Source organism: Gorilla gorilla, chromosome 7, assembly GCF_029281585.2.
Source record: "Gorilla gorilla gorilla isolate KB3781 chromosome 7, NHGRI_mGorGor1-v2.1_pri, whole genome shotgun sequence".
Classification (NCBI taxonomy): domain Eukaryota; kingdom Metazoa; phylum Chordata; class Mammalia; order Primates; family Hominidae; genus Gorilla; species Gorilla gorilla.
Window position 1 is genome coordinate 113,109,222 of NC_073231.2, and position 27,339 is coordinate 113,136,560.

Below are 27,339 nucleotides of genomic sequence, written 5' to 3' on the forward strand. Positions count from 1 at the left end.
AAGACTTATAGATATCTAAAAACATTTTAAAAATATACAGATCAAGCAGATACAGGTAATTTGGTACAAAATAAGTACGAATGAAAGAAATAACCCTCTATAAAGCCATTAACCAAAACTCTTCCTTTTTTCCTCCTCCTCCACACACACAAAATGGAGAAATAAATAAGCCATTGGCTTCTGCAAATTAAGGCTGTGTCATGACCACTTGTGTCTGGAAAGACAGCATGACATCACAGAGTTTGTAGTGTACGTGTTTGGATTTGCAATCTAGCTCTTATTCTTTCTGATCCTCAGTTGCCTCATCTGTAAAATACCTCTATGTCCTGCCAATATTTTGTGAAGATTAAATGAGGTGATACCCGGAAAGCCCTTTAAAAGACTGCTGCATGCAAAATAAAGTAAGTACTTGACTATTTGCAAAAAAATTAAAGTAATCAAACTTCCTTAAGCAATAACCATAAAATACACAGTAGTTCGATAGGCATGAATTACAGGAATGACTAAGTCTAAATTACACAGGTATAAACATATGACCTTGATAGACATACGTAAGTGTTCTGAGAGTGATAAAAACAGTGACATAGAGATACTGCTCATGAGGACAGCCATGGAGGCAACAAGCCAGAGAAATTAAAGATGAAAAGGATCAATTTTCTCAAACCCATGAGGCCCCATATCCTTTGGAAGTTTTTCTTATTTTCTATAGAGGAAGCAGAGTACTAAATATGAAGGACAAGAAACCAAAGAGTTGCTTTGCTGACTGACTATGTAGTTAAGGTCTATGTTAATTTGACTCTAGATGGTCTGAATAAATATCCTTCAATTAAAATGTTTATCTTTTAATAAATTAAAATTTCAGACTTTTGAGAACCCTACAATTTTCTTGCCATCATATAATATTTTGTTGAATGAATCCAATATATATTTGTTTGGTTTTCCTTTCTTTACTCATAATTGATACTGGTAAAAAAAAAAAAATTCCTGGAAAAATCATCCATGCCAACCTAGCCTTTAATTCTCATGACTACTTGCTGAAAGCTTTCTTTTTCTCATTAAACCTTCCACAATTGGTGTCATTTGTTTTAACAGGGAACTGGATAATTGGGAATCACCAGAATTTGTGCATAATAATTTTACCATTATGTTAAGAAGGAAGACATTATCTTATTTGTTTCAGAAGCTACAGATGTCCTGAGGTAGATATGCTATTCATTTTGGAATATGTGTAATGGAAGATGTACACAAAAGTGTGAAAAAATATGAAAAATGTTTGAGATAGTAATTAATGGTCCTGGGAATCTGTGCTATGATTAAGGAAGATAAATTTCCAAAGCTACAGAAAACCTCACCCCAAATGATGAAAAATCTTTAGAAAATTGAGTTTCACTTAATCTCTGATTCTAATATGATTGTTTTAGATATTAGCTTGTATAACACCTGTATAAATTGTACTCTGGATTTCCATGTAAGTTTTTGATAATATACATTTTTAATGTCTCCCCTTCACTTACAAACATTAATATCTTGTAGAATGTAGATAAAATGAGCTTATCAACCTCCCAGGTCTTCCCAAGCTCTTGACATTAGGAACAGTGTTAGCAGTAATTTTTGTTTCAAAACTCTGGTAAAATACAGTTCTTAGTGTTTTGCAGTGATAGACATGAAGCTTGCATATGCTCAAAACTCATAAATTTTTCCTCCAAAGAGAATAGCAAACCCACGTACTGTTATTGTTGCGTGCCTTTCAATAGTGCTGACAGAGTGCTCTCTATTCTGTACATCATATACATATATAATATATATTATATGTGTATGTATATATATGAGATCTGTGACAATGAAATATTTCCCAAATTTCAGAAATACATGCTCAGTGATTAAGTTTTTAGTTCAAAATAAGATAAATAGTTATTCCAGTATTCCCTCCCTTTTTTAAGAATACATAAAAAAAAAAAAAAAAACTGAGTGCCAAAATGAATCACGTGACACCAAGACCCCTGTTTAAAACACAAACAGTCCCTTAAACATATTTGGATTTCCTTGGCATCATGTGTGACTGATAGAGTCAGCTTCCAGTGAGTGACTCTCTGGTCTGACCCTCTTGTGGTGCCTAAAAGACCAGGCCAATGGCCATCTCAGAGAGTTTATGGGTTTTGCTTTGTTACCAAAAATTAAGTCAGGACCTTGTAAAACTTGTGATTGAAATTGGTGATTTTTCAGTCTAAACAAATTCTCGGGAGGTAGATTTGTTCTCATTTTTTATTTGTGTTTAAAGAGCAATAAGAAACTTTCTTTCCAGCATTCCCTTGGGATAGATAGAGAGAGGAGAGGGTAAGCAAAACGTTGAAAACCATTGAGATGCATTGTCTGAGGTTTCTTGCAAAGAGAAAATACTTTCCCTTGTTGTACTTGGACATTGTATTGCTATAAGGTCTGCAAATAAGCCTCCAGCATGCATTAGCAGATTCTTCCGTTGACCAAAGTCATCAGTGTGCTTATTTGTCTCCACAATCAGTATAAGCTAGAGTCGAAAATCTTTGTCATGGATTCTAGCCCTCTGTTATATGTAGCACAGTAAAGCCCTGCAGAGGTGTCCTCTAAATACTTGCTGTCCTCTAAATAAGGCAGACTGTCTCTCATCTCTGCATGTGTGTCCACATTGCTCCTCTGGCTGGGATCTCAAGTCCTTCCTCCTGCCATTAACTACCATACTTGCCTCATGAGCGCTTACTCATTTCACACATCTCTAAGGATTTCCTCTATGAAGCCTTTCCCAGTCCCATTTAATCTCCTCCAATGAACCTTATCCATTCCCAACTCCAGTAGAATTGACCACTATTTTTTTTTTAAGTAACCAATGATAGCCTAATTCCAAGGGTTCTTTCCCAGGGACTGTGAGTGTAAAGTTGAATTACACATAAATTTATACAAAATTTTGTGTTTCTTCATCATTCTAGGGAAAAAGTCCTTGGCTTCATCATTAAAAAAAAAAAAAAAAAAAAGATCTATGGTTCCTTGATCAAAAAACAAAACAAAACAAAAATCAAACAGACATGCTAAATCACTTCAGCTAAAACTTTTGAGTCAACTATTCCATGTTTTGTTTCCTTCTCCTAAACTATTAGTCCCACAAGAGAAGGTATGGTGTGTCTGTTTGGTGTAACCAAAGTGTTATTTCTGCATCAGCATCACTTTGGTGCACTTGATAGGACTGAGAGCTCTAGGTCTTAACCCAGGATAAGAATCTCTTTAGGTGCGACTCAGAAATCTGTACTTTAAACAGGCACCCTAGTTACCTACATGCACATTCAAGAAATAAAACAACTGGCATAGTGCCAGGAAAATAATAGTAACACGATAAGTGTATGGTGGTTGGCTGGCTAGATAAAACAATGAAGGCAGACTCTGATTTCAAAAGAACTATAATAACTTTTAAGAGAGTAGTTTTAGTAAAGTTATGTAGGTAAAAGCAAAACTGTAGCCAGTTAAAAGAGAAATGAACAATGTATGCTGTGGGACAATTTTATTAATTTTTTTATTTACTTGCCAACAAGCAATATAGAAATTCTTGCATATCATTTGCAGGTAAAGATAAAAGAGATAAAGATAAAAGAGGCTAGAGTTTAATAGTTCTAGAAAATAAATCTTATTTAAGCAACAACAATCCAGGGAACTTAAGGACATGATACTTTATTAGAAATCTTAGTGGCAACTGTCATTTTATACCATAAACCTTTGGAGGCAGGATTTTTGACTTGTTGCTCTTTGAATTTCTGGTATCTAGATCAAGAATTGCCATGTATTAGTCAGCTGTGTGGATTCGCACAAAAAAATCACCTGTGTTGAATGCACAAAAAAACCTTGTCAATATGTCTTTTATATACCTATTAAGAAATGCTTTTTTTGGAGACATGTGCCAAGCATTGTGAAGAGGTTCCTGTCCTCCTAGAGATTACAGTCTAATAATAGGGAACAGCAATTACAACCCAGTGTGATGTGGACTCTGATAAAGACATGCCCAGAGCACAGTGGGAGGACATGGAAGGGGCTCCTAACCCAATCAAGGACGAAGAGCTCTATGGACTGAGCTAAGACTTAAAGGATCAAGAAAATCCAATTAGGGAAAGTGAATAAAATCTTGAAAAACAGAGGTTGAGTTCTGTGGGGTTTTGTTTCATCCACAGTAGCTTGCATATTGTTGTTGCTCATATTTACCAAACAGCGTAATCAAAATATTGAGTGTGAAAAAATTGATGTGAGAAAAGGCCGTATCAGAGGAATTGCCCCCAGAGGCCATGGCTGCTTACCTGTCCCAAGTCTGCCACAAGCAGCGGTTCTCTTTTCTCTTAGCATCATGATTGCTCATTATTACCCCCTTACGCTCTAAGTTTAAGCAACAGTTAACCACTTGTAGTTTCCTAGCAAGACATGCTGAGTCTCACTTCTGAGCTAATCCCTCTTCTACCCCCATCTCTGAACTATTCCCCAACTAATACCAATTTGCCACGTTTATGTCACTTTAGGCCACTATTTGGAAGCTTTCTCAACCTTCCAAAACTGGTTAGCCCTCTTTAGTCACAGCATATTTGTGATTGTAAGTGAACTGACTGTGTTCGTGGCATTGTAATTGCCTGTTTGGCTGTCTGCAACCATCCGACCCCACTCCATAACCATCACATATGGGTATGCACCTGCATGAACACACGTATACATGACTGTACTGAAATCTCTGTGGACATTTTATCCTAGGATAGCACATGATGGATGCATAACAAATATTTCATGAAGGCCATCATCTTTTTCATAGTGAACAGCAGTAGGGGAACCTAGAGCAGTGGATCACAGGACATCACCTTAGACAATTTGTTGGAGGCAGTGCTTGCTAGCTGGTTCTGGCAACTTTTGCCAACCTGTAAGTTTCTAGGACAGCAGTGGTCTGAGTCTTAGCATTATCCATTCTGTGACAGGAATCCTCTGGGAATCCTTAGACCTAACAGCATGCAGGCATTTGTTTTCATCAGCTTGAAAAATATCCAAGACTCTAGAGACTGACATTCAACTGCATTTTTAAGTGAAGAGATTTTCCCAACACTTAAAAGACCTAAAGAAGGTGCAAAGTGACTGTAAGAATGTGCTCATCCATGCCTCTGAAGACCTAGGAAGCCTTTTTTGTCTTCAGTATTTCATCTCAGTCAAGGGGATTAAAATATAAATTTTGATGATTAAAACAACTTCTCTGTTTTAGGAAGTAACCACAACAAAAATCACAGTCTAAATAAAAGTAATGCACCTTCCAAGTTGGAGAAATTATTTGAAAACACAAATAAGACTCTTTAAAACCTTGAGTTTGAAAACCTATGTTAGGAATTGAGGGAAGTAGAAACTGCCAGGAGATTTCCTACATATTTTTTCGTACCTTGATCAGTCCAGAACTGCTGTAAAAAATTAACTTTCCTCTTAGTATTTCAATATATTTGCTACTGGTTCCATCCAGGACTATGTAGCCCAGAGGATCAGAGAAATAAGAAACATTTCACTGAAAGAAAAAAAAAATGAAACAAGTTTTGCAATATCTGCAAAAATGCAGGGCTTAAATTTACATGGGAGGCTCGAGAGAATTCTTTTCAATCCACATGAATTTGTTTTGTCCTTGAAATACATACACGGCATGGGAGTACTTTAATGATTTTAAAAAAAAATGGATTGGGGAACTGGAAAGAACTTCAGCCTTACCTCCTCATTTTACTTCTGAGGATCTGAGACTTAGAAAAGTGAAGCAAATTGTCCAAGGTCATTCAGAAAAGTAACTGCAAATCCAAATCTAGAGTTCATGTCTCTGGATTCCCGATACAGTGTTTTACAAATTACATCAAACTACTTCCCAATGAAGATCTTGGCCAAAAACAAACCTTGTGCAAAAAGATATTTAATGACCAAATTATTTTCAAGTTGTTTTCTTCACAATTTTGGTTTAAAATTCTGTTCATCTCTTCATGTGGAATCTTTTCCAGAACAAGGCTTATGATAGACATCAACAGTCAGTTCTAATCTAATGATGTCATTTATCCTCAATAAATAATATAAAGTCAATAAAATATAAATATCCACAAAATGTGCATTATAAATTATGTAGTAAGATTATAATGACAAGATGTGCATTAAAAAATGTTAAACATTATCATTCGGACTTAACTAATACTAATTTTCTATTGCTTAAAAGAGAGGCTCATGATACCATCTGTGACAGAGGATTTACTAATTAAGTTAATAGCATAAAAGACAACAAAATAATGAACTGTAAGGAACAAACTGTTCCCAAGATCCGAAAAAAATTACCTGCAAAATGACTTTATAATGGAATATGTTCACTAAAATTGTGTCCTTTTAATATTAAGGCAGAAAAATTTTTATATAGTTTTCTTTTAACATTTAAAAATAGTACAGTGAAATTTATTTCCAATTGGTAAATTCTACTTTTTTATTTATAATAATATAACACAATGGTTTTTAAACTGTGCTGTACTAATGTTTGAGATAATAGCAAGAGGAAATATTATACTACCTTCCCACAACCATTTCAAAATAGATCAGCTTTACGTGTTTCATACATTATGATCCTTTGTAAGAATTTTGGAGAGAATAGGTATTCCATTAAAAAACCAAAAACAAAACCTTAACAAGTGATTAAGCTTAGCCCAATCAATAATGGAACAAATTAATCTTTTGTGCCTTTGGATGTGATAGAATGGGAAATAGACAATATCATTTATTTAGTATTCTTCTCAAGAAAGCTTTAATCTGAATCTAATCAGAAAGAAATAGTCAGATAAGCCCAGAAAGAGCTGTTCTGGGAAAAGCTGACCCAAAGTCTTGAAAAATGTAATTGATAGATGAGTGGTAGACTGCTTCAGGTAAAAGGCACTCAAGAGACATGACTGCAAATGCAATGAGTGAAGCTGGATGGGATCCTGAATCCAAGTAAATAAACAACTATCAACCAGCCAAGGACATTGTTGGAGACAATAGTGGTGATTTCGACATAGAATATATAATTAAAAATTGTTTATTGACTCAATAATATATTTCTTGGGCATGATAAAAATTTAATTTAAAAAGTCTGTTTGCTCTTTTCTTTTCTTTTTTTTTTTTTTAAAGACAGGGTCATGTTTTGTCAGCCAGGCTTGAATGCAGCAGTGCAATCACAGCTCACTGCAACCTCAACCTCCTGGGCTCAAGCAATCCTTCTGCCTCAGCCTCCTAAGTAGCTGGGACAATGGGCGTGCAACACCACGCCAAGTGAATGTTTGTTTTTTAAATTTTTCATAGAGACAAAGTTCTCGCTATGTTGCCCAGGCTGATGTCAAACTCCTGACCTCAAGCAATCCTCCCACTTTGGCCTCCCTAAGTGGTGGAATTACAGGTGTGAACCACTGTACCCAGTCTCTAAACAGCTTTCGTATTAGCATGATATTTAAGTTTACCAAATACAAGGTATATATGTACACTCTTTTTGATTCGAGGATATTATTTCCACTGAAAGATAAGAAAACTGAGGCATAAAAGTAATATCAACTTGGTTAATCTGGGTACTCCATTTCCCTGAATCCCCTTCATTGTAAGGTTCTAAGCTGGGGTTGGCTAAAAGAGAATTTTGTGTGAGATTTGGAAGGCGAAAGTGAAGCAGTGGCCTGACTCTGAGAACGTCATCAGATATGGTGAAGTCCAGGGGCAGAGATGCCTGACAGTTTCTACATTGTGTATTTCTTCACTTAGCATCCAGCTTGTCTTCCTGATGCTGGCAACAGCTCCAGACCCACCACAAGATGCTTGACTGCACAACCTCATGCAATGGAACTACAGCAAGGCAACAAATTTCTGTAGATCTCCACTTTTGTGGTTCCACTTTGGTGGCTACACGTGTTTGGTTTCTTAGATTTTCACAAGCTCTGGCTTGCCTGCCATGCCAAATTTCAAGCATATGTTTTAACCTTATTTCTGTAAGACTCATCATGGCTCTGGCTCCCCTGACTGAACACTGACAAATACAACCATGCCAGTTTCCCAGGTGGTAGAGCCAGATTTCTTCTCAGCCTCCACATCCTGATTCCGATTCCAGAGCTCCTTCCAGTGGACATAGCATCTCCGCAACCCTACAATAAATCTGTTATTATTAAAATATTTTTAAAGCATTTATTGTTGCAGTGGTGGTTGTGTATTTGTTTTTTGAAACTGATAATAAACTCTCAAGTGTTTATTAGAGAGATCAAATTTAATTTTTTATCAAAGAATTGAAAGGTAATAAAAATAGTGATGCACAGGTAAAGGTAGTTCTATTGTAGAAAATTTTTGAGCTACAAGGTGCTTTACAAATACTTTAACTTGTAAGAATAGAAAATTGAGAACTGGAAAGATAGGTAATGTGTCCAAAGCCATTCAAATTATTAAAGAGAGAAGCAGGGTTAGAATAAACATATACTATATCTTAGAGTATGTGTTTTGGGTTTATTTAATTCTAGAAATTAACTGATGAACTTCTTTATTTGAGGATGGCCATATGGTGGGTAGTTATAAGACCAAATTTCAAATCGGACTCCTACTCATCGTTATCAGTGACTGTGACCTTGTGCAAAGTACTATGCCTCAGTTTTCTCTTGTGAAAACAAGACATCTGGTGTATAGTATGTGTGCCTCAAATATAGCTAGCTTAGTTAGTAATTTGGCTAAATTAGTTACATATCTTGAATTTTTCCAAAATGGGTTCTACACTTTAAAAGCTTAGAACACACACACATACACACACACATGTGTACACACACACACACACTCAAAGGGGGGGGAGAGAGAGAGCACAAGTTAAAGATAGTTAATAGCCACTCATTAATGACTTATAACAGGATTTGGATCCTGGATAGTTATCCAGAGTGCTACGGGTCAATGGGAGCACAGAGTATCCAAATTGGCCTAAGAATGAGGGTGATGCATTTCTCTGGGAAATCAGTGTAGGGAGGTTGAGAAGGGAGAGGTCCCAGGATCCGTGGCAGAGTGAAGCATGCAGAACTCAGCAAAGGGAGATTCAGGGCTCACATGCTGTCATGGTGAAGACTTCAACTAATCTGAAGTGGAATTTTGGATTCTGAGGGGCTCTTCAGAATTGCCCCAAATTGGGGCAAGAGGGTCTTCATACTCTTATATTGACCAGTCATTAGATACAATGTATCTTGCAAGAAGTAATCTTGGGTGATGTTCCTTTCTTTTTTTCTTTTTTTCTTTTTTTTTGAGATGGCGTTTCACTCTTGTCGCCCTGACTGGAGTGTAATGGCGCAATCTCGGCTCACTACAACCTCCACCTCCCGGGTTCAAGTGATTCTCTTGCCTCAGCATCCCGAGCAGCTGGGATTATAGGCATGTGCTACCACGCCCGGCTAATTTTTCTTTAACTACAAACAGTGCCTGGAAAGGGGACTTTAGCTGCAACCTGTCAGTCAACATTTCCTGGAAGTGGAAGAAAGAAGCGCTTTAGTATTGAAGGGGGCAATGGGTTGACACATTACATCTACCACAGTAGATATCAGGGAAGACTTGGAATAAGAGAGAATCTTAAAGATTTAAGACGTATCCATGTGACAAAGTTAAGTTTATGTGTTGAGTGAGTAAGAATATAGCATAAACAAAGGCATGGAGGATTTAGGGCAATCGCAAATAGTTACCAGAACATAACCGTTAATGAGAAGGGTATCCAGGTAGGTAAAGTTAGGGAGAGTGTATGGCAGCAATAGGTGCATAATTAGGTAGTGGCCAGGTCACGAAGAGTCTTAGTGGTAGACTTTCACCTGCAGATATTTGAACACTGTTGAAATATATGAAGGAGGGAAAGACCAAGTTGTCTGTTAGAAAAATCATCTCAACAACAGCATGGAAGATATATATGAGAGTATGAAGACTAGAGAGGCAGGAAGGTTCTATAATTGTCTGGATGTTAGATGATGAGGATCTGAATAATACTACCTCTCTAGAGGAAGTGTTAAATAATTTCACATTGGTACATGTTAGTTCATATGCTATGCTTATCATGACACTCTTACATTATTATTTTTTCTTATTTATATTCTCTCAGGTTCTACAGATTTTATTTTCTATCTGAGAAAATTATTTGGAGTTTCCTTAGAGGATAAAAGAAAAATATGTGTAATGCATGCACATTTATGAGCTCATCTATCCATTCACAACACTTTCTTTTAATTAATATGTCAAGAGCATGATAAATGTTTTTTTAAAAAACAACACCACAGTTAGGTTTAAACATTAGGACCACACCTGTTACAAGATTTTTCAAACAAAATTTCCAAGATAGAATATGTTTTAGAAAATAAAACCTCAAAAAATTCTGTATTTAATAATTATTTTTGAGAAAAATTATAGAAAACAAAAAATATAAAACAAAAACCTAGTATGAATTTCACAGTTTTATATTTCAGTCGGAATTTAGTTGAATTCGACCAAGTCAACTGACCAAAACCTCAGTTTTCTTATTTTTTAAATGTGTCTAGGCCCAGAGCAGTGGCTCACTCCTGTAATCCCAGCACTTTGGGAGGCTGAGGCGTGCGGATCACGAGATCAGGAGATCGAGTCCATCCTGGCTAACACGGTGAAACTCCGTCTCTACTAAAAATACAAAAAATTAGCCAGGCATGGTGGCAGGCACCTGTAGTCCCAGCTACTAGAGAGGCTGAGGCGGGAGAATTGCTTGAACCGGTGAGGCGGAGGTTGCAGTGAGCCGAGATCGCGCCACTGCACTCCAGCCTGGGCGATAGAGTGAGACTCCGTCTCAAAAAAACAATGTGTCCAATAATACCTACCTCCAAAAGAGGTTTATATGCTTGTAGTGTTAAAAATCATTTCATAGGTTATGGAATACTATGCAAATCTTAGTATTAATACTTGAAACAATTGATCACAAAGACACATGCCAATTCAGAGGGAAGAGACATGAATGGACAAAAAGCACACGAGGCAGTGATGGACAATGGGAGTTCTAACTGCAGGCCACGGGAGGCATTAATGGGCCTAGAGAAGCAGTACTGGGCATACGTGATGATACAGGCAGGGAGAAAAGTTGCAAGGGCTTAGCTTCTGTTTTCAGGCTTCTGTTCCATTTTTCTTTGAAAAAGCGAATAACACCATCTTATAGTGTGTTTACTTTAATGAATCTTTCACCAGAGTAAGGATTATGTTTTAATGAGTTCTCATTTCCCATTTCATGTCAACGTGAATCCTATACTTGAATTGCATGAGAAAATGATGACTGCAGATCTACTTTCTGTTAGGTCCCTGCAGGAAAGAGGCCAGAACCACTAACTTCATGTCAGCAGCATGACAGAACAGAAACCACATTGAATGAGGCAGGAGTTAGACATCCCTTATTTAAGTCTTTCTCCCTTTTTGGGCAAAATTATATATATGAGGTTCATATGTATATATATGTGTGTATGTGTGTGTGTGTGCGTGCGTACACATGCATATGCATGTGTGTGAAGCTTGAAGAGTTCATATATATTAATATCATATGTTATATTATATATATGAGCCTCAGCTTTCCTTTCCATAAAACCAGAGGTTTGAAATTAAATTGTTACATTTCTTCTGGCTTTATAATTTTGATTCTCAAGGTTCACAGTTCCATCAAGAAAGAAAAATGGGGATATCAGAGTGTATGCATCACCCTAGCAGGCAAGACTTACTTTTTGATCATAGATCCCTACTGTGTGGTGAGAATACAAAATCACACAGATGTCAAAGAAATGAGAAATGCTCAAAAGGGCAGTGGGGCACTCTAAGAGGAGGTGAGTGCTCCTTCCTCATGCAGATGGCAGAATGGCATTCACATCATACACTCCGAAGTGCACCGCAGATGCCAACAATCCTCCTAAACCTGCCCCAACACTCTGTCTCCCAACACCCTCCAAGCCTGACACACATGCATATGCATGTGTATGCACACACACACACACATGCAGCCACCTATGAAAAACTGAGAGACATTTTGGAAAGGAACCAAAGCAAATTCTTCAGGAGCCTAGAAAAAGACTAGACTAATTATTTGCTAGTCCTATTGTCAGGCTGTCTGACATTAGCCAAGTTTCATATAGTTTCAAGTTTCAGGTCAAAACATTTACATAAGAGTATCCCTGATGTTTAACAGTGGTTTTTCTTGTTATAAAACTTTCATAATATTGACCTCCTTGGAAACATTTCTTCTTACACTCCATTGCATTTTATAAATGTCTCTTCTTTGGTTTCTTGAGCTGCCATTAAGTACACCCTCGCTTCCCCTCCACCCCCACCATGAGACTATCAACTCTTTTAGATCTATTTCTCATTCTCTGTTGTGGTGACATCATTACTATTTGTCGAGAAAATGATTATTATGTCTCCAAGGATCCAACCCCATACGTAATCCATTAAAATGAAATGAGTTGTGCCTATGAAAATATGCAGAATTCAAACTTTTAAAAAATTTTTTAAAAAAAGGTTTGTCTTGAAAAGACAAATAAGCAGCAGAAACAGTTGAACTATGAGATAACCACACAGGTTGAAACAAAACACACACAAGGGTTGGGTTGCTATTGTTGCAACTACTTGAAGCAATGTGCCCACCCTTTAATTCATACAATCATATTTTCACGACAGAGGTAGAGCAGTCACAAAATTGAGAGTTAAAAATCATTACAACTCTAATTTACTAAGAATGAAACTGAGGCACACACAATTAAAGACCTGCTAGGCATCAAGAATTGCATTAATGAGTAGCAGTATAAGAGTAACTAAAATATCTTCCCTGTTCCCAAGGAATGTCAGCCAGTTTTTAGTGACCTAGTTAGTAACAAAGCTTGACTTTGACGTCTGTAAGACCAGTGCCCAGTAGAATTCCAGGAACACAGAAGTAACACAATAAGTGTTCGTGCAATGAATCCACCACATCACATTATTTCCTTAGCCATATTTTTGTGTGTTTATTTTTCCCTAGTAGACAAGCTTCTCATTGAAAAAGGATAATTGGAAACATGTATCATTAAGTGTATAGTTTATCTATTTTTACATCTGCAATCATGTATTATGTATATTGATGCCATTATTACAATTTATTTTTGCTTTTTAGATTTACCAAGAAAACCCTCTAAATCATGCCTCATCTTCTCTTTTATGTAAATCATTCAAACATAAAAAAAATTTTACTTTTGTCATCTTCAAGATCATTTGAAAAATGCTAATTCAAGAAAGGTCATCAAAAAAAGTAGAACCAGAAAATCTTTTTTTAGAATAAAGAGATTATTTAAGCCAATAAGTTTGAGTACGAAACTCTTATCAGTTTTATATATATGAATTCACTGCAACTGCATAATAACCACAGAACAACAGTATGCTTGACTTCATTCACCATTCCCTAAAATTTAAGCCAATATCAAAGATAGTCAACCTACGAAAACTGAAATTTAAAACTTTGAAAAAGTCTTTACAGGCTTTTTGGTACCTCTTTGTAATAGGTCTAGACAAAAAAAACAATTTTCATTTTGAAGGATGATTTTCATTTCTTTTTTTCATATTTTCCCACTACAATTATTAAGTGGCTAGGTCAAAGGTAGTCGAACACTACACTGTAGCATGACTTACCTATAGTTTTGCTTTTCATTTCCTATGTGGAATCTGTCATACTGTGAATAGGCTCGGTTCCCTTCCCAGTCCATTAACTCAATTCTTAGCATGTACTGCCTCTGACTGGTAATGGCAAAAATAAACTCATTCCCCAGCCAATATTCACCGGAGGGATTTCCAAAACCCTGGGAAACAATATAGAGATGCAGTTGTTACTTTAGAGAGGAATTCTTTTCATGTTCAGCATTTAACTATTTTCTAAATAATAATTAAAAATTATTAAAAAGTAAAGTTTTGTTTTTTACATTTTACACTTTTTCTCCAATGATTGACATTTTAATAATTCTGTTTCTCTTCATCAAAGCTTCTGTCTAATTCTTACTTAGTACAATAGAACCTCTGTTATTCAAACCTATGTGGATGAGACATTTTGTATAAAATAAATCTAGTTAATAGGTTTAACTGGAAAACAATTCTCAATTCAAGGTTTGCTTTTGAAAATGTTTCTAAATTACTAGTTAACAAAATATTTTGAATAGAGTTTAAAGATTTTTCAATGAACACTATGAGGGTGATATTAGACAAGTTATTTAACAATATTATTTTTACTATTATTATTCACAAATGCAATTATGTTTCAACAATAACTTCATATTTAGGTTGGTGCAAAAGTAATTGCAGTTTTTGCCATTACTTTCATTTTTTGCCATTACTTTCATTTTTTGCCATTACTTTCAATTATGGTAAAAACCATAATTACTTTTGCACCAAACTAATAGATTACTAGAACCATGACTTTTGGAGCTTTAACTTTCTTATTTTTAAATATTAATAAGCAACCCTGTAAATCCATGACTGTAATTATTTACAAAGCTGCACTGGCATTGGAATTTTGAGGCAGAAGGCTGATTTGTAAGTGCTCCTGAGTGAACCTAGCTGACTGCTTGGCTTCTGAACGTCAACATGACTTTATTGTTCTCTTTGGGGGAAGTCAAGGTTGTTAAGTATTCAAAATTGTTTCTTTGTAGGGAGAAAAAAGTGGTCCCAAAAGAAAGCCAGTGCTTAATGTTGGAGATGTTAGTGATAGGAAAAGAAAGAACCCCTAGAAACTTGCTGGCATTCTAGATTTGGAGTATTCACAATTGCCTCAGAAAATACTCATTGGCAGTGCTTGAAGTTCAATGTAATTCTTGATCTACATATTTGTTTCACTGGCCATGTTGTGAGCTCCCTGATGATAGAAACTGTGTTGTATTTGTGAATTTCCAAAAACCAGTGAAGAGCTGACATGCACTGAGCATTCCAATAGGGTTGTTTTGAAATTCAAAGAAAAAGGTAGAAAGGAAAGGATAGAGGACAGAAGCAAGAAAGGGAGAGAGAAATGGAGGTAAGGAGGAAGGAAAACAAAATATTACAGCATTTTACAATAACACATGGAAAAGTAACCTTAAAGCACAATTCTTGTTGTAGATAGTACAGTTGAGTCTTGGGGAAATGTTTCTTAAAGTGCCCAACTGGATCACTTGCGCACTACCTCCTCTGCTAACTGAGTTACTTACCAAAGTTCAAAGGTGTTTGGTATCAAACCCATTTATGACAGTTCAGTTATTGCAATATTTATAAAATGTTATGCAAATAAGTTAAATATTAGTGGGAAAAGAGAGTTTTAATTTTTTATAAATATCCGGATTTGCTCAATAAAAGCAAATTACTAAAACTTTTTTTAAAATTATGAATTGTTGGAACTCTAAAAGACTGGGAAAAATTTAAAAAATTTAAACAATTTTTAACATATTGCCTTGCATGTGTCCTTATGTACTGTTCTATTTTTAAAAAACTGAAACTAGAGATTGGATGCATTCTACTATGGGAAAGTTTTAGGAAAGAACTGATGACACAGAATTCCAGGCTTTGGCCCTCGTTTTTTTTTTTTTTTTTTATTAATGGGTATGTGATGTATACTGTTATATTTAAAGTTAAAATTAACATATGTGTACACTTTTAAAGTTATTCCCCAATTTAACTAAGTTTTTTGATAGGCTGAATATGCTTGGTCCAGATTGCATTGAGTATACACTCTTCTGAAGACCATCCACCCATAGCTCACAGGAAAGCTATAAGACCACTGAAGTTAGTACTCCATTAGCTCTTTACTTCTCTGTTCCTAAGATGCTCAAGTCATACTTTGTAAAAGTTTCACAGTGGCAGGAAATATTAGAGCAATTTCTGGCGTGCTAAGAATTTTACACATTTTTATGGCAGCCAATGCTACCTACTAAGGAGAAGAGCAAAGCTTACCTTCTCCAAAGCATAAACAAAACAGAAAGTTACAGGAGGCTGAAAGTCAAAGAATTAGCACTTTATCAATTACAACAGCCCCTGGGAAGAAAAAGAAGACCACTGGGATTTTCCCTGCATTTTTTTGCAGCTCAGACATGTCAAAACTCTCCCTCTTGCCACTTGATGATTCCCTTTTCTGTGCAGTCATTGAAAAGGGATTCAACAGTTATACTCAATGTGAATAAAGAGGCTGGGAATGACGAAGTGTTAAGTTTTGGGTCACATATTTCCATGCTGTTGAAAGCGTTGTGTGGATAAAACTCTCCAGCTTCCCCAGGGAAACATGCAGTGATCCTGGGTGAGCCTTAGAAATGGACAAGCATTAGCCTCATTCCTAGGAGAGCCTCCATCCCTGTCTCCACATGCAGGCCTGTACTTCCCTCTAAATGGAAATAAATATCCCTTCCTAAACAGTTTGCATTTTTGTCTTTCAGGAAGAAGTGACTAAAAAGAACGCAGTATAATTTGCATTTAGAAACTAACATTTATTTCGAGCCCCTTCCCAAAAAACTGTCCAAGCATGCTCTAGTATGAGAGCAAAAGGTTTGAGTACAATGAATCAAAATGGCTGCAATATAGGGAGGAAACCTTCTAATAGCCAAGTGCAGTGATCCAGAAACAACTGTTTCATTATAAAGATGAAAAATACGTGAAAGAAGGGGAATTGTGTTCCCACATTAGTAAACTGTCTTTTGGATAGTTTATCAGGCATGACCACAGATCTGATATGTAGGACAAAGGCTTGGCTTGGATGAAATAACCTCTACCCCTTATCTCTGGCTCCAGATTAAAGCCTTGAACTGCCACATATTTGCTGTAGAAATATCGACTTTGTTTCTGAGCCTCAGTTTCTCTGTCTGCAAAACAGGGATTACAGACATCATTTTCATATACAAGGTTTTGAGAATAAAATTGATAATATAACCGAAGCACTTAACTGAGCACTGATACACAGAAAACACTTAAAAATCTAGCTGTTGTTATAGTTAAAATATATGTCATAATACACAGTAATTTTCTGGTTAGTTGCTTCTCTTCCATGAGACTGTGAGTCATATGTGGGTAAACAAGTTCCTTTCTACTTTGTATAAGAAAAGGAAAAAGAATAATCTTGGGTCTTGTATTAGCCTAAAAATTAATAAAGGGATACTGAAATAATTATTTAAAAGGCTCTCAGAGGACTAATGTAATATTATACTAAATTGAGAGTTGGTTTATACAAATGAGTATTGTCATTTTAATCCAAAAAGTTAATTATTAAATAAGAAATTACAACCAACTGATTTCAATCGGGACTAAACTATAGTACTAATGAAAGCACAGACTACTTTCTTATTCTTACCTTTGCTTCCAAGTACTTAAGTATCTGTTTCCTTCCACTCTCCCTTAGTGCTATCTCTTTCAAGCCCTCTCTTTCCATATCTCACGAGTTTTAGGAGCTACACAAGAGGTAATGTTTAAGGTATTATACCATGCTAATAAGTTAATATTTGTAATAATTGCTTTCAACCAGGAATGCATATCAGAAACAGCTGTGGGGGTTTTAAAAAAATACAGATGGTTAGGTCCCCCGTGAAGATTCTGATTCAGTATGTCTGGGGTGGACTGAGAGAGAGAGCTATACATGTAAAAGGTTGCACATGAAAGTCTGCTATGAACTGAAGGTAGAGATCCATATAAATATGATGTGGAATAGATATTCCAAGTGCAAACTAAAAAGAACATATTAATTAAATCAAATTATTTGAGTGGTATACAGGCAAAATGCAGGAGTAAAATCTCATCTTCATACTGAGGTCCCTATGGGGAGGCAAATTTTGATTACATGTCTGGGACTGTCCTTCAAAAATTCATATTCATGCCTAAAAGACAGAGTCAACCAATGCATATGCTCCAAAATAGGCTTACACATTATGGCACATAACAGTTTACCACAGGTCTTTATTTTACCCCCAATAGCCTGTAACTTCCATAAAAATAAAAATGAAAGTATATATGAAATTCTGTGCTGATATTGAAAAAGCAGCAACGAATGACTAAACAATTACAATACAATTTCCTCTTTTTCATGAATAAAATCTAAGGATACTATGGCATGTACTTTTGTAAAAATGATGTTTAATGATGTCAAACACAATCACCTGAAAGGTTTTGATTCAGTAACTCAGATACATTGTTAATTGATTTTATTTCTTCTCTAACGCTCTAATAAAAGGATAAAAAGACACTGAAATTTAATCTGAACTAATGCTGACTTAAAATTGGCCTTAAAAGGCACATATTACTTAAAAACACATGCAAAGCAAAGATCAACATTTGTTAGTTTTTGCCAAAACCTGCAGAAATGTTCAATTTTGGTTTGTGCTTTTCCAAGTTAATAAAATAATTGTCTCTGATACTTTATTTGTTTTGTCTGATAATGCTCTCAGGAAGCGTTGACTTTTTATAGATGAAGTAAAATTGAAACCAGACACAGCCCATGTATTCCATGGGTTTCATCTTTTTTCATACAAATTATTTAAAAAATAAAAAACAGATAAGACAGCGCTGTGGCTTTCAGGGCACTTTCATATGCAGTTAAATTGTGCATCTCCTCTAAATGCTGAGACGTGCAACTCAAGAAAGACTGAAACAAATTTTGTATTTCAAAATTTTTAATTTCATATGCATTTTTCTCTTTTTAATGTGAAGATGTTAAAATATAGCTGAAAATGTGCTCTCAACTTTCCAGAAACAAAGAACTCCCAGAAGGAATGGTGCTCACACTGAAATTTTTGAGTGGATAGGAAACTCTGTTTATGGGGGTAATTGTTCTCAAAATAAAGCAAGTTTGCCTCCAGGACATTAGTCATTGCCTACAACAGTATAAAATTAGGCCATTTTGGGTACTATCTGGAACTCCTAGCTTCATTGCGTTTTATATGTGAAAGTACTGCTGATAAGTGTTACTGCTGGAGGCCACTAAAGGGTATCCTTATGACTTGAAGGAGCTAATATCTTCCCTAAGTGCCTCATTAAAAAGCCTATTCCAGACTTTCCTTTCAGGCAAACATCTTTACAAATCCATAAACCAGATTTTGCTGAATCTCCTCATGAGGAAGGTTAAGTGACAGCTAAGCTTAGGTAAGAGACTTGTAGGCTTAAAGCCAATGCCGAGAATCCAAAAAGTGGTAAACCTTTCATATTGACAGAGGTTTAAAAATAATGATAATATATAGTATATATTTGTAATTACATGTGATGGAAGTCTTATGAAGCAAGACGCAGCCCATAGATATCAATCACTATGAAGGGAAGGAAGGAGAGAGGAAAGGCAGAAAGGAAAGAGAGAGAAAACTTGATTTCTGCACTCATTGCCCAAGGAAGAAATGTAGCATCCTAGTATATATAATAGTAGATTGGTAAAGACTGGAGAAGAGTTGGGGCATGCCAAGTTCTTGTTATCCCGAAGGATGTACACCCTTAGCTGAAGAAGTGAGCAGGCAGTTCTTTGGATGCAGGAAATAGAAGTAGGTGTGATTGATAAGAACTGGCATAAGGAGTCTATATCCATTCCTGGTGGAGTCATGTTATTTTGTCTTTAGGTGAAAGAAAAACTCTAGAGAAAGAACCAAAACACTTTCTACCATGTGTTTTAACCATCTTGTAACATATGATGAATATTTTCAATTAAAAAAATTCTTCAGCCTCATTTTTAGCCAGAATATTTCAAAATTTTGGAGCTTATCTCATTTTTTGATCATGCAAAATTGACATTCATCTGATAAATGTTTCAAGTTTGAATAAAGCATGATAGCCTTTCTTATTTTAAAAAAGGGAGGAGGGGTAAACTCCATAAAACATGATGATTAAAGAATTTCAGTTTTGTTCCAATAATGAAAAAAGAATTGCTTAGAAATGGATATATTTGGTAAATACTTACAAGACATGAATTGATTCCATACTTAACAAGTCAGTATCTCTTACTTAACATGCCTAGCTTGCCAAGGCAGCAGATGTTTACAGTTAAGAATTCACCATTTTGGAAAGTCACCATGATGACAACTTTATATTTATTTTTCTGTTATCATTAATTTTAATAATAATGTATTTCAGATTAGCCTGAGTCTCTATCTACAGTCTGATTTTCAGATGACTTCTTCACATCACATTTTAGTGGTGAAAATAATCATGAATTCAGATGGTTTGCAAAACAGTATTTTTGGCATAGTTAAGTGAAATTTTTGCTTTGATGTTTTCATCTTGGATAATAAAAATAACTACTGTTCACTGAAAATTCAGTGTGCCAAAGTGCTTTACTTACATTATTTCTAATCCTCGGAACATCACTGTGAGGCAGGTGAAGTATTACCACTGTCCTATTTTAACTAGTTAGAAAGCTAAGGTGCGGGTTAGGTGATCTGTCGAAAATCTCTCCTCTTGTAAATGGCAGAGTGAAGACTATACTTGTGTTTTGTTTTGTTTTGTTTTGTTTTGTTTTGTTTTGTTTTTAGACAGAGTCTTTCTCAGTCGCTAGGCTGGAGTGCAGTGGCGTGATCTCAGCGCACTGCAACCTCTGCCTCCCAGGTTCAAGCAATTCCCCTGCCTCAGCCTCCCAAGTAGCTGGGATTACAGGCACGTGCCACCACACCCGCCTAATTTTTTGTTGTTTTAGTAGAGACGGGGTTTCACCATATTGGCCAAGATGGTCTCGATCTCCTGACCTAGTGATCCACCCACCTCGGCCTCCCAAAGTGCTGGGATTACAGGCTTGAGCTACCGTGCCTGGCCTATAACTGTTAATATAAACATAATTCAAAGTCTTTTTGTTTTTGAATATAGATAATCTTTTATCCCTCATATATTTTTAGAATCACCTAGGTAGGAAGAGGCCTTCAAATCTGACCTAGCATTCCAATTCTCCATACCAATCCCAAAAGATAATGATACACTTTCTATTTCTACTGAAGATGGGGGGGCTTGCCACTTAATAGGCAGTCTATTTGATGTTGGGATTAATCATTAGAGAGTTTTGTTCATACTTGGTCAAATTTTGCCTTCTTGGAATATTACTCCATTCATTATTGCACTCCCCTCTCAGGCAGTGTTCAAATGCACATTGTAATTCAGTAAATCTGGTCCAGAGCTTGAGATTCGTGTTTCCAATCAGTTTCCAGAGGATGCTAATACTGCTGGTCCCTGGACCACATTTTGAGAAGCAGGCTCGACTATCACCTACCTCCATCCAGTTAACTAAAATAGCTATCAGGTTTATGCCTAATTCTTTTTTTCTCCAGGTGTTTACCTGTTACAGATGTAATTTCTAAATTCCTCCCATCCTGCTTATAACCCCTAGGATAAGTTCACTTGTTTGAAAACCTCTAGAATTGAAACTATATTTTTGATGTAACCAGATCATGGCAGACACCAGTGAGTTCTGCATTTTATGTGACCCCCTAAACTACTAGTAATGTACACTGAGTACATTAATCTTTGTTAATTCAAAATGAGCTTAGAACCAAATAAACCTCTCTTTCAAATACTAAGTCCTTAAGGCAATTTGTCACCCTTACCCTGTTTCCTCAGAGTTAATTTAGGCATTTTTTATCTAGGTGAAATATTCTACAATCATCTCTGTGGAATTATATCTTGCTGGCTTCAGCCTACCTTTCCATCTTGAGTTTATGATATAACAAAGACATCAGGATTCCAACTTTGTTTAAGTCCAAACTTTTTAAACGTGCTTTCAGACTGTTCAACTGAGTATCTGATAAAAATGTAGATGCAGTGACACCACTAGAAACCTCCATTCATTTATTAAAACCCCTTATTTACTGTCATTTGACCAACTATGAGCCTATTAATGGGCAAACTCTGATGCAAATCAACCATAGTTTTTACAAATTGTCTGCAAGAATATCAAGACAGAACTGAGGCTAGTATAGCATTTCTTTCTCTCTACCTGGTGAGAGAAAATTTGTCAAAAAGTCAAGACAAGAATTATCTAGAGGTTTCAGCTGCAAAAGAATGAGAATCCATAAATATAGATTCTCCTGCATTACTATGCCTTTACATTCTGTCAGCAGATTTTGATAGTTAATATTGTAGGCACCGACTATGTGATTACTGGATTTTGGATTATTTCAACCCTTGCTCATCTCTGTTTCCTTTTAAAATGGGCATAGTGTTAGTTAATAGGGCTGATATTAAAAATTGATAAGAAATTACATATAGGGCAGACATATTGAGCATTAAAAAAGAGAAGAACTGTGATGATGATGATCATGATGATGATGATGATGCCTGCTGTTATTTTGCAGACCCCAGTGAGCCATGGCTCACAGTTCATACCTTTGTGTACTCCTCCTGCCTTAAATCTGGACTTTCTTTGTGACCAACCATAACCAACAGAATGCAATGGAAGTAACACTGTTTCATTTCTGGGTCTAATAAACCTAAAAAAGGCTGAAAGCTTCTGCTTTGTCTTTGGAGGATGACAAGTGCTACGTAAGAAGTCTGATAACCCTGGATCACTTTACTGAAAGAAGCTTAGCTTAGCCACATGGAAAGGTCACATGGAGAAGCTTCCAGTCAACAGCCAGCAACAATTAGCCAGTTATGTGGGTGAGGCCATTGCTATTACCCATCCTGTTCCACAACCTGCAACCCTGCACAGCTCCCTCGGTCAGGCTCACGTATCCAACGAAGGTCTGAGTTCTAGCTTCCCCCACCCTCATGCAACTAGGAACAAATCCAGACAATACACAACAGTTCACCAAATAATTTCAGTAATACGTTTTTCTTTCTGATGCACATGTGGAAATCATTTACTGAAAGTGATTTATGAGTGTTTTGTGTCTAATGAAAATAATACTAATGTATCATTTTATGTCAAAAATAACTCAAAACCACCTAAAAATACCAAGATTCATCATATAGTATGGAGAAGATAACTTCAAGATAAAACACCAAAAAGCACCATAAATTCTTCCATCTTACCATTTTATATTCTTTCCAGCCTCTTTGGAAATCTAGACTTCCATCTTCACGATGTTGTATTACAGTCCAACCTCCCCCATTGACATCCATATTGCAAAACACCTGACAAATGGAAAACAAAGTCAAGTAAAAAATACTTCTACTTTAAAAAACATATATCCTACATGTTTCAAAATAGGAATAAGGTGAACAGGTCCGTAGATTACAAAAACTGAAATTACTATATTGAACAATGTTAATTTAGATATATTATTGGTTATTTCTTCCTCTGATTCGTATTTGAGTTATTTCTGATTAAATTCCATCAATGATGAATAAATTACGTGCACAAATTTTAGTCAGCTGAAAATTAAGTCTTTGTCCCAGACTATAAAACATTTTTAAAAATCTGTTTTAAATGAAAATAAGCACTTGAGTATGTTCAAAGTTTTGGAAATGCTATCAAATTTCCAAAGTTACAGACCATTTGATTGCCAAAACACATGACTCAGAATTTTAAAACTTTAAATTGATTGAAATGGGAGTACAATAAGAATAAAAAATTTTTAAAATATAATGTCTTTAACTATCACATATTTCATTGCCTATCAATTCTTATATATGTACATGTTACAGTAGTTGTCCTTGAGTCAATATTTCATTAGAGGCAACATTTGTGGCATAGCATATGTAGAATATATTATTTGCTTGTATTTTAGTCACGAACAATAACAGGAGAACATGACATATTCTATCTCTTCTGACTGTGACAAGAACTTCTTTCCCATGTGGAAAATTTATACAAATCTTTCAAAGACTTATGCTTATTTTAATTATTCAAAATACAATGGTATTTATTGAGAAATTGACTCATTTCCCCCAGGGTCTACCCAAGAAGAGAAACATATCTGTAATGGGATTATCTTCGGAGAGCAATCACTGTAATTGATGTAGCATGAATGTGGCAGCTTGATTATTCAACGGGGACTATGGGAAACACTATTTCCTCAACAACTGAATACTAAAGCATGTTGAAGCTTGGCTAAAGGTGGGATATGATGCAACAGCAGCAAGCAGGCTATGAGGACACAGAGCTAAGCTCTGATTAAAGGAAAAACCTCAAGTGTTTTCCCTGTGGCATTGCATTTGGAACACAAGTAGCAAAACGGGTATAAAAGCAGTGGCAAGAAATGTCATTCAAAGAGCGAATTGTCCATGTACTTCCTCAGAGTGGAAGGGTCCAAGATATACATGCCTACTTGTGGGCATATGAAATAGGACAACTCTCCTCCCAAGGCTCTCCCCCTACTTTGACAACAGCCACACATACAGTATGTCTTCATTAACCCTAGGAATTGACTCACCTCCAAGACTGTACATTTGAAATTTTGATTCCTGTTCCAGTAGTCCCCACCACCACTATTCCTTTAATTTCTGCACCTGCTCTCAGTCCTCAACATAACCTCGAGCTACACTTTTATTTTCCGTAATTCTACTTCATTTATTCATTTATTTTTTGTTTTACTCAACAACCATTCTTCGGCATCAGTTTTCACTTACAACTGGGGGTATTATTATAAATAAAATATGGGTCAGGTACTCAAACATCTCCAAGTTTCAATAGTGACTGATCCCATAGAATTAAGGAGAGAGAGTTCATAATTTTCAGCTCTAATAGCCTGAAGAATCATGGAGACAATAATCTAAATGAGAAATTTAAGAAAGAAAACACGAGCAAAGAAAACGATCATAGTTTTGGATACCTCAAAGGCTAGCAAAGAAAATGATCGCAGTTTTGGACACCTTAGCCTTTGAGGTAGCACAGATATCCAAAGAAAAAAGTTTATTGAGCAGTTCGAGATGATCTAGACCAAGGATAAAAACATGGATAAGAGCATAAGGAAGAAAGAAAGGAATTGCTATTAACAATGACATGCTTGTTAAGGACCAAATAATATAAACACCTTACATGCATTTTCTAACTTATTCTCATGATAGTCCTAGTAGGATGTAGGTATGATGATCATCTCCGTTTTACAGATGAAAAAATACTGAGGTTTAGAGTAGTTCAGTAACTTACCAGTGATTATACTCAACAATAAGCTCTGGATCTGGGATTTAAAATTGATTTGAACTGGATTCAGAATTGAATCCTATGTCTACCTAATTGAAAATTATTGGGAATAATCTGTTTAAAAGCATTTGTTAATAGCATGAAGACAAATGCAATTACTTAAATAAGTAAAGAAAAAGGTGGAAACAGATGTGTGTGGCAGGGAGTGAGAAGGGTCAAAGAATGGGCTTCGGTGAACACCTGAGAAGGACAGAATACATCAGGAAAATTTAGGTGGGCAGGGATTTCTTTCAATTTACTGCTGTCCCCAGTACCTAGAGGTGTGCCTAGCCTGTAGCGGGTACTGAATGAATATTTGATAAACAAATAGAGATGGAACAGGAGAGATAAAATAGGAAAATTTGATTAATGGAATGCTAAGAAAGATGGATTTAGAGTTGGGGAGGTGATCATCAAAGGTTTCAGAAAAGTCAAGATAAAAAATGATTAAGAAAATATAACTTCAATTTGAATGAAGAAGCCTTTAGTGACCTTCGTGAGAGAGAATGCGGATTCCTGTGGAATAAAATCAGATGGCATAGTTTCAAGAGGGCATAGGCAGTGATTCAAGAGAAGTGGTCAAAGTGGAGCTTTACCAGTGAAATTTAAATGAGAAAAAAGGGAAGTGAAAATATCAAGGAAACATTTTTCTAGAAGCAGCTAATATCACTAGTTTCTCAATTAAATTTTATCGTGCCCTGACTTGTTAATCCAGAATGAATGTTTTTATTCAAATTTTTATTTCCTAATGGACACTGATTGCCTGAAAGTTTGCCAAGTTGTGTTTACAAAGCTGTAAAGTCCACTTACATACTCAGGGAAAAGAATCACTACATTTATAAATGTAGAGTGCAGAGAGGAAACTATATTGTACAGTTTTTAAATTACTGTTACCTAGATTATTACAACTCTACGCACTTAGTTTTTAAGTCACTCACAAATTTTTGAAAAAGACAATTTTCCTTCTAAACAGAGGCATCTTAGTTTTTAAATCACTCGCAAATTTTTGAAAAAGACAACTTTCCTTCTAAACAGAGGAATCCAGTGACTTGTAAATGTTCAGATGTGCTGAGAATGCTTCTTAAATAAAGACCTAGAGGAAAAACCACTGGGAAATATAAATTACCTAGGCAGATTACTAAGTTGGAAGCTGAGGGACAGAGAGGTTAAAGGGTTGAACATATGCTTCCCAATTCTTATGAAGACTTAATAACATCAATGATAACAGCTGCTCTTTGTGTTATATAGGCACAATGGAGCTGAATGACACCTTGGTTAATAGCGCCAACTTGAGTGCTACATTGCCTGAATTTAAAATCCACCTCTGCTCTCTGTATGTACCTCTTAGATATTTTCTGAGAATTTGATGAGTTAATGCATATAGAATTTTTAGAACAGCGTTTGGCACTTAATAGGCATTGACACTACTCCCATCTCTTACATGTATTACTGATGACATAATATATGTTTATGCTACGCATTATACACTCTATGTATATAATGTAATATTTAATATGTATATAATATTTAAATTTAATATACTATAGTTATATAACATTGCATACAAATTTTATAATTTATTATAAATAATAGAAAATATACAAAACCAAAACATGTAGAAGTTCAATAAATTATCTTTATAATTATGATTTCTAGGCTCTAGTTATTATAATATTGGCATCACTAACCTTTGAGCATGCCACCTTTCTATATGTATTATGTATACATATATATATATATACACACACACATACATATATCTATATTTAAGAGGTTGGACTCACTCTAGCAAAGACAAAACAAAAGCCTATTATTTTTAGTCAGAAAAAAAAATAAAAGCCTATGCTTAACAGATAAAGGAAATTTAAAAAAATAGATGGTAGGTTTTAGAAAGATTTGAGACATGAAAGACTTGAAAAGTTCATTTGCCAGTATTGTGTGGTCTGTGCTATCTGGCAGTGTCCTTCCTGTGGACAAGACCCTGCTACATTAACTATGCCTATTGCATTTATTGATCATATGACTTGGGCTTAACTCTATCCAAGAAATGACTGAACTGGCTCCTATCCCAGGCAAGGTCAAAGCTTTCAAGCATTAAACACCTTTTAACATAATACGGAGGCTTAAACCCAAACAAAACGGGGAAATTTGATTCACATAGTTTTTATACTTGTATGTTCCATAGAAGTTGGAATGATTAGACATGTGAATGTTAATTATTTTTCCATACCATAAATGAAAAGGGCTTAACCCATTTGTTATAGTACTTTTCCAAG

General features: G+C 35.6%; 1 protein-coding gene across 2 annotated transcripts in view; it reads right to left on the reverse strand.

Annotated features, from left to right (window-relative positions):
• Nucleotides 1–27,339, reverse strand: part of ANGPT1 (angiopoietin 1) — a 254,245-nt gene that overhangs the window by 21,384 nt on the left and 205,522 nt on the right. For both annotated transcript variants that reach the window (XM_019032972.4, XM_004047428.5), the window contains exons 6-7: nt 22,972–23,073; nt 13,672–13,838 (exon numbers count right to left, since the gene is read on the reverse strand). In XM_019032972.4, coding sequence (XP_018888517.1) covers nt 13,672–13,838; nt 22,972–23,073 — 269 coding nt within the window. The remainder of the gene's footprint in view (nt 1–13,671; nt 13,839–22,971; nt 23,074–27,339) is intronic.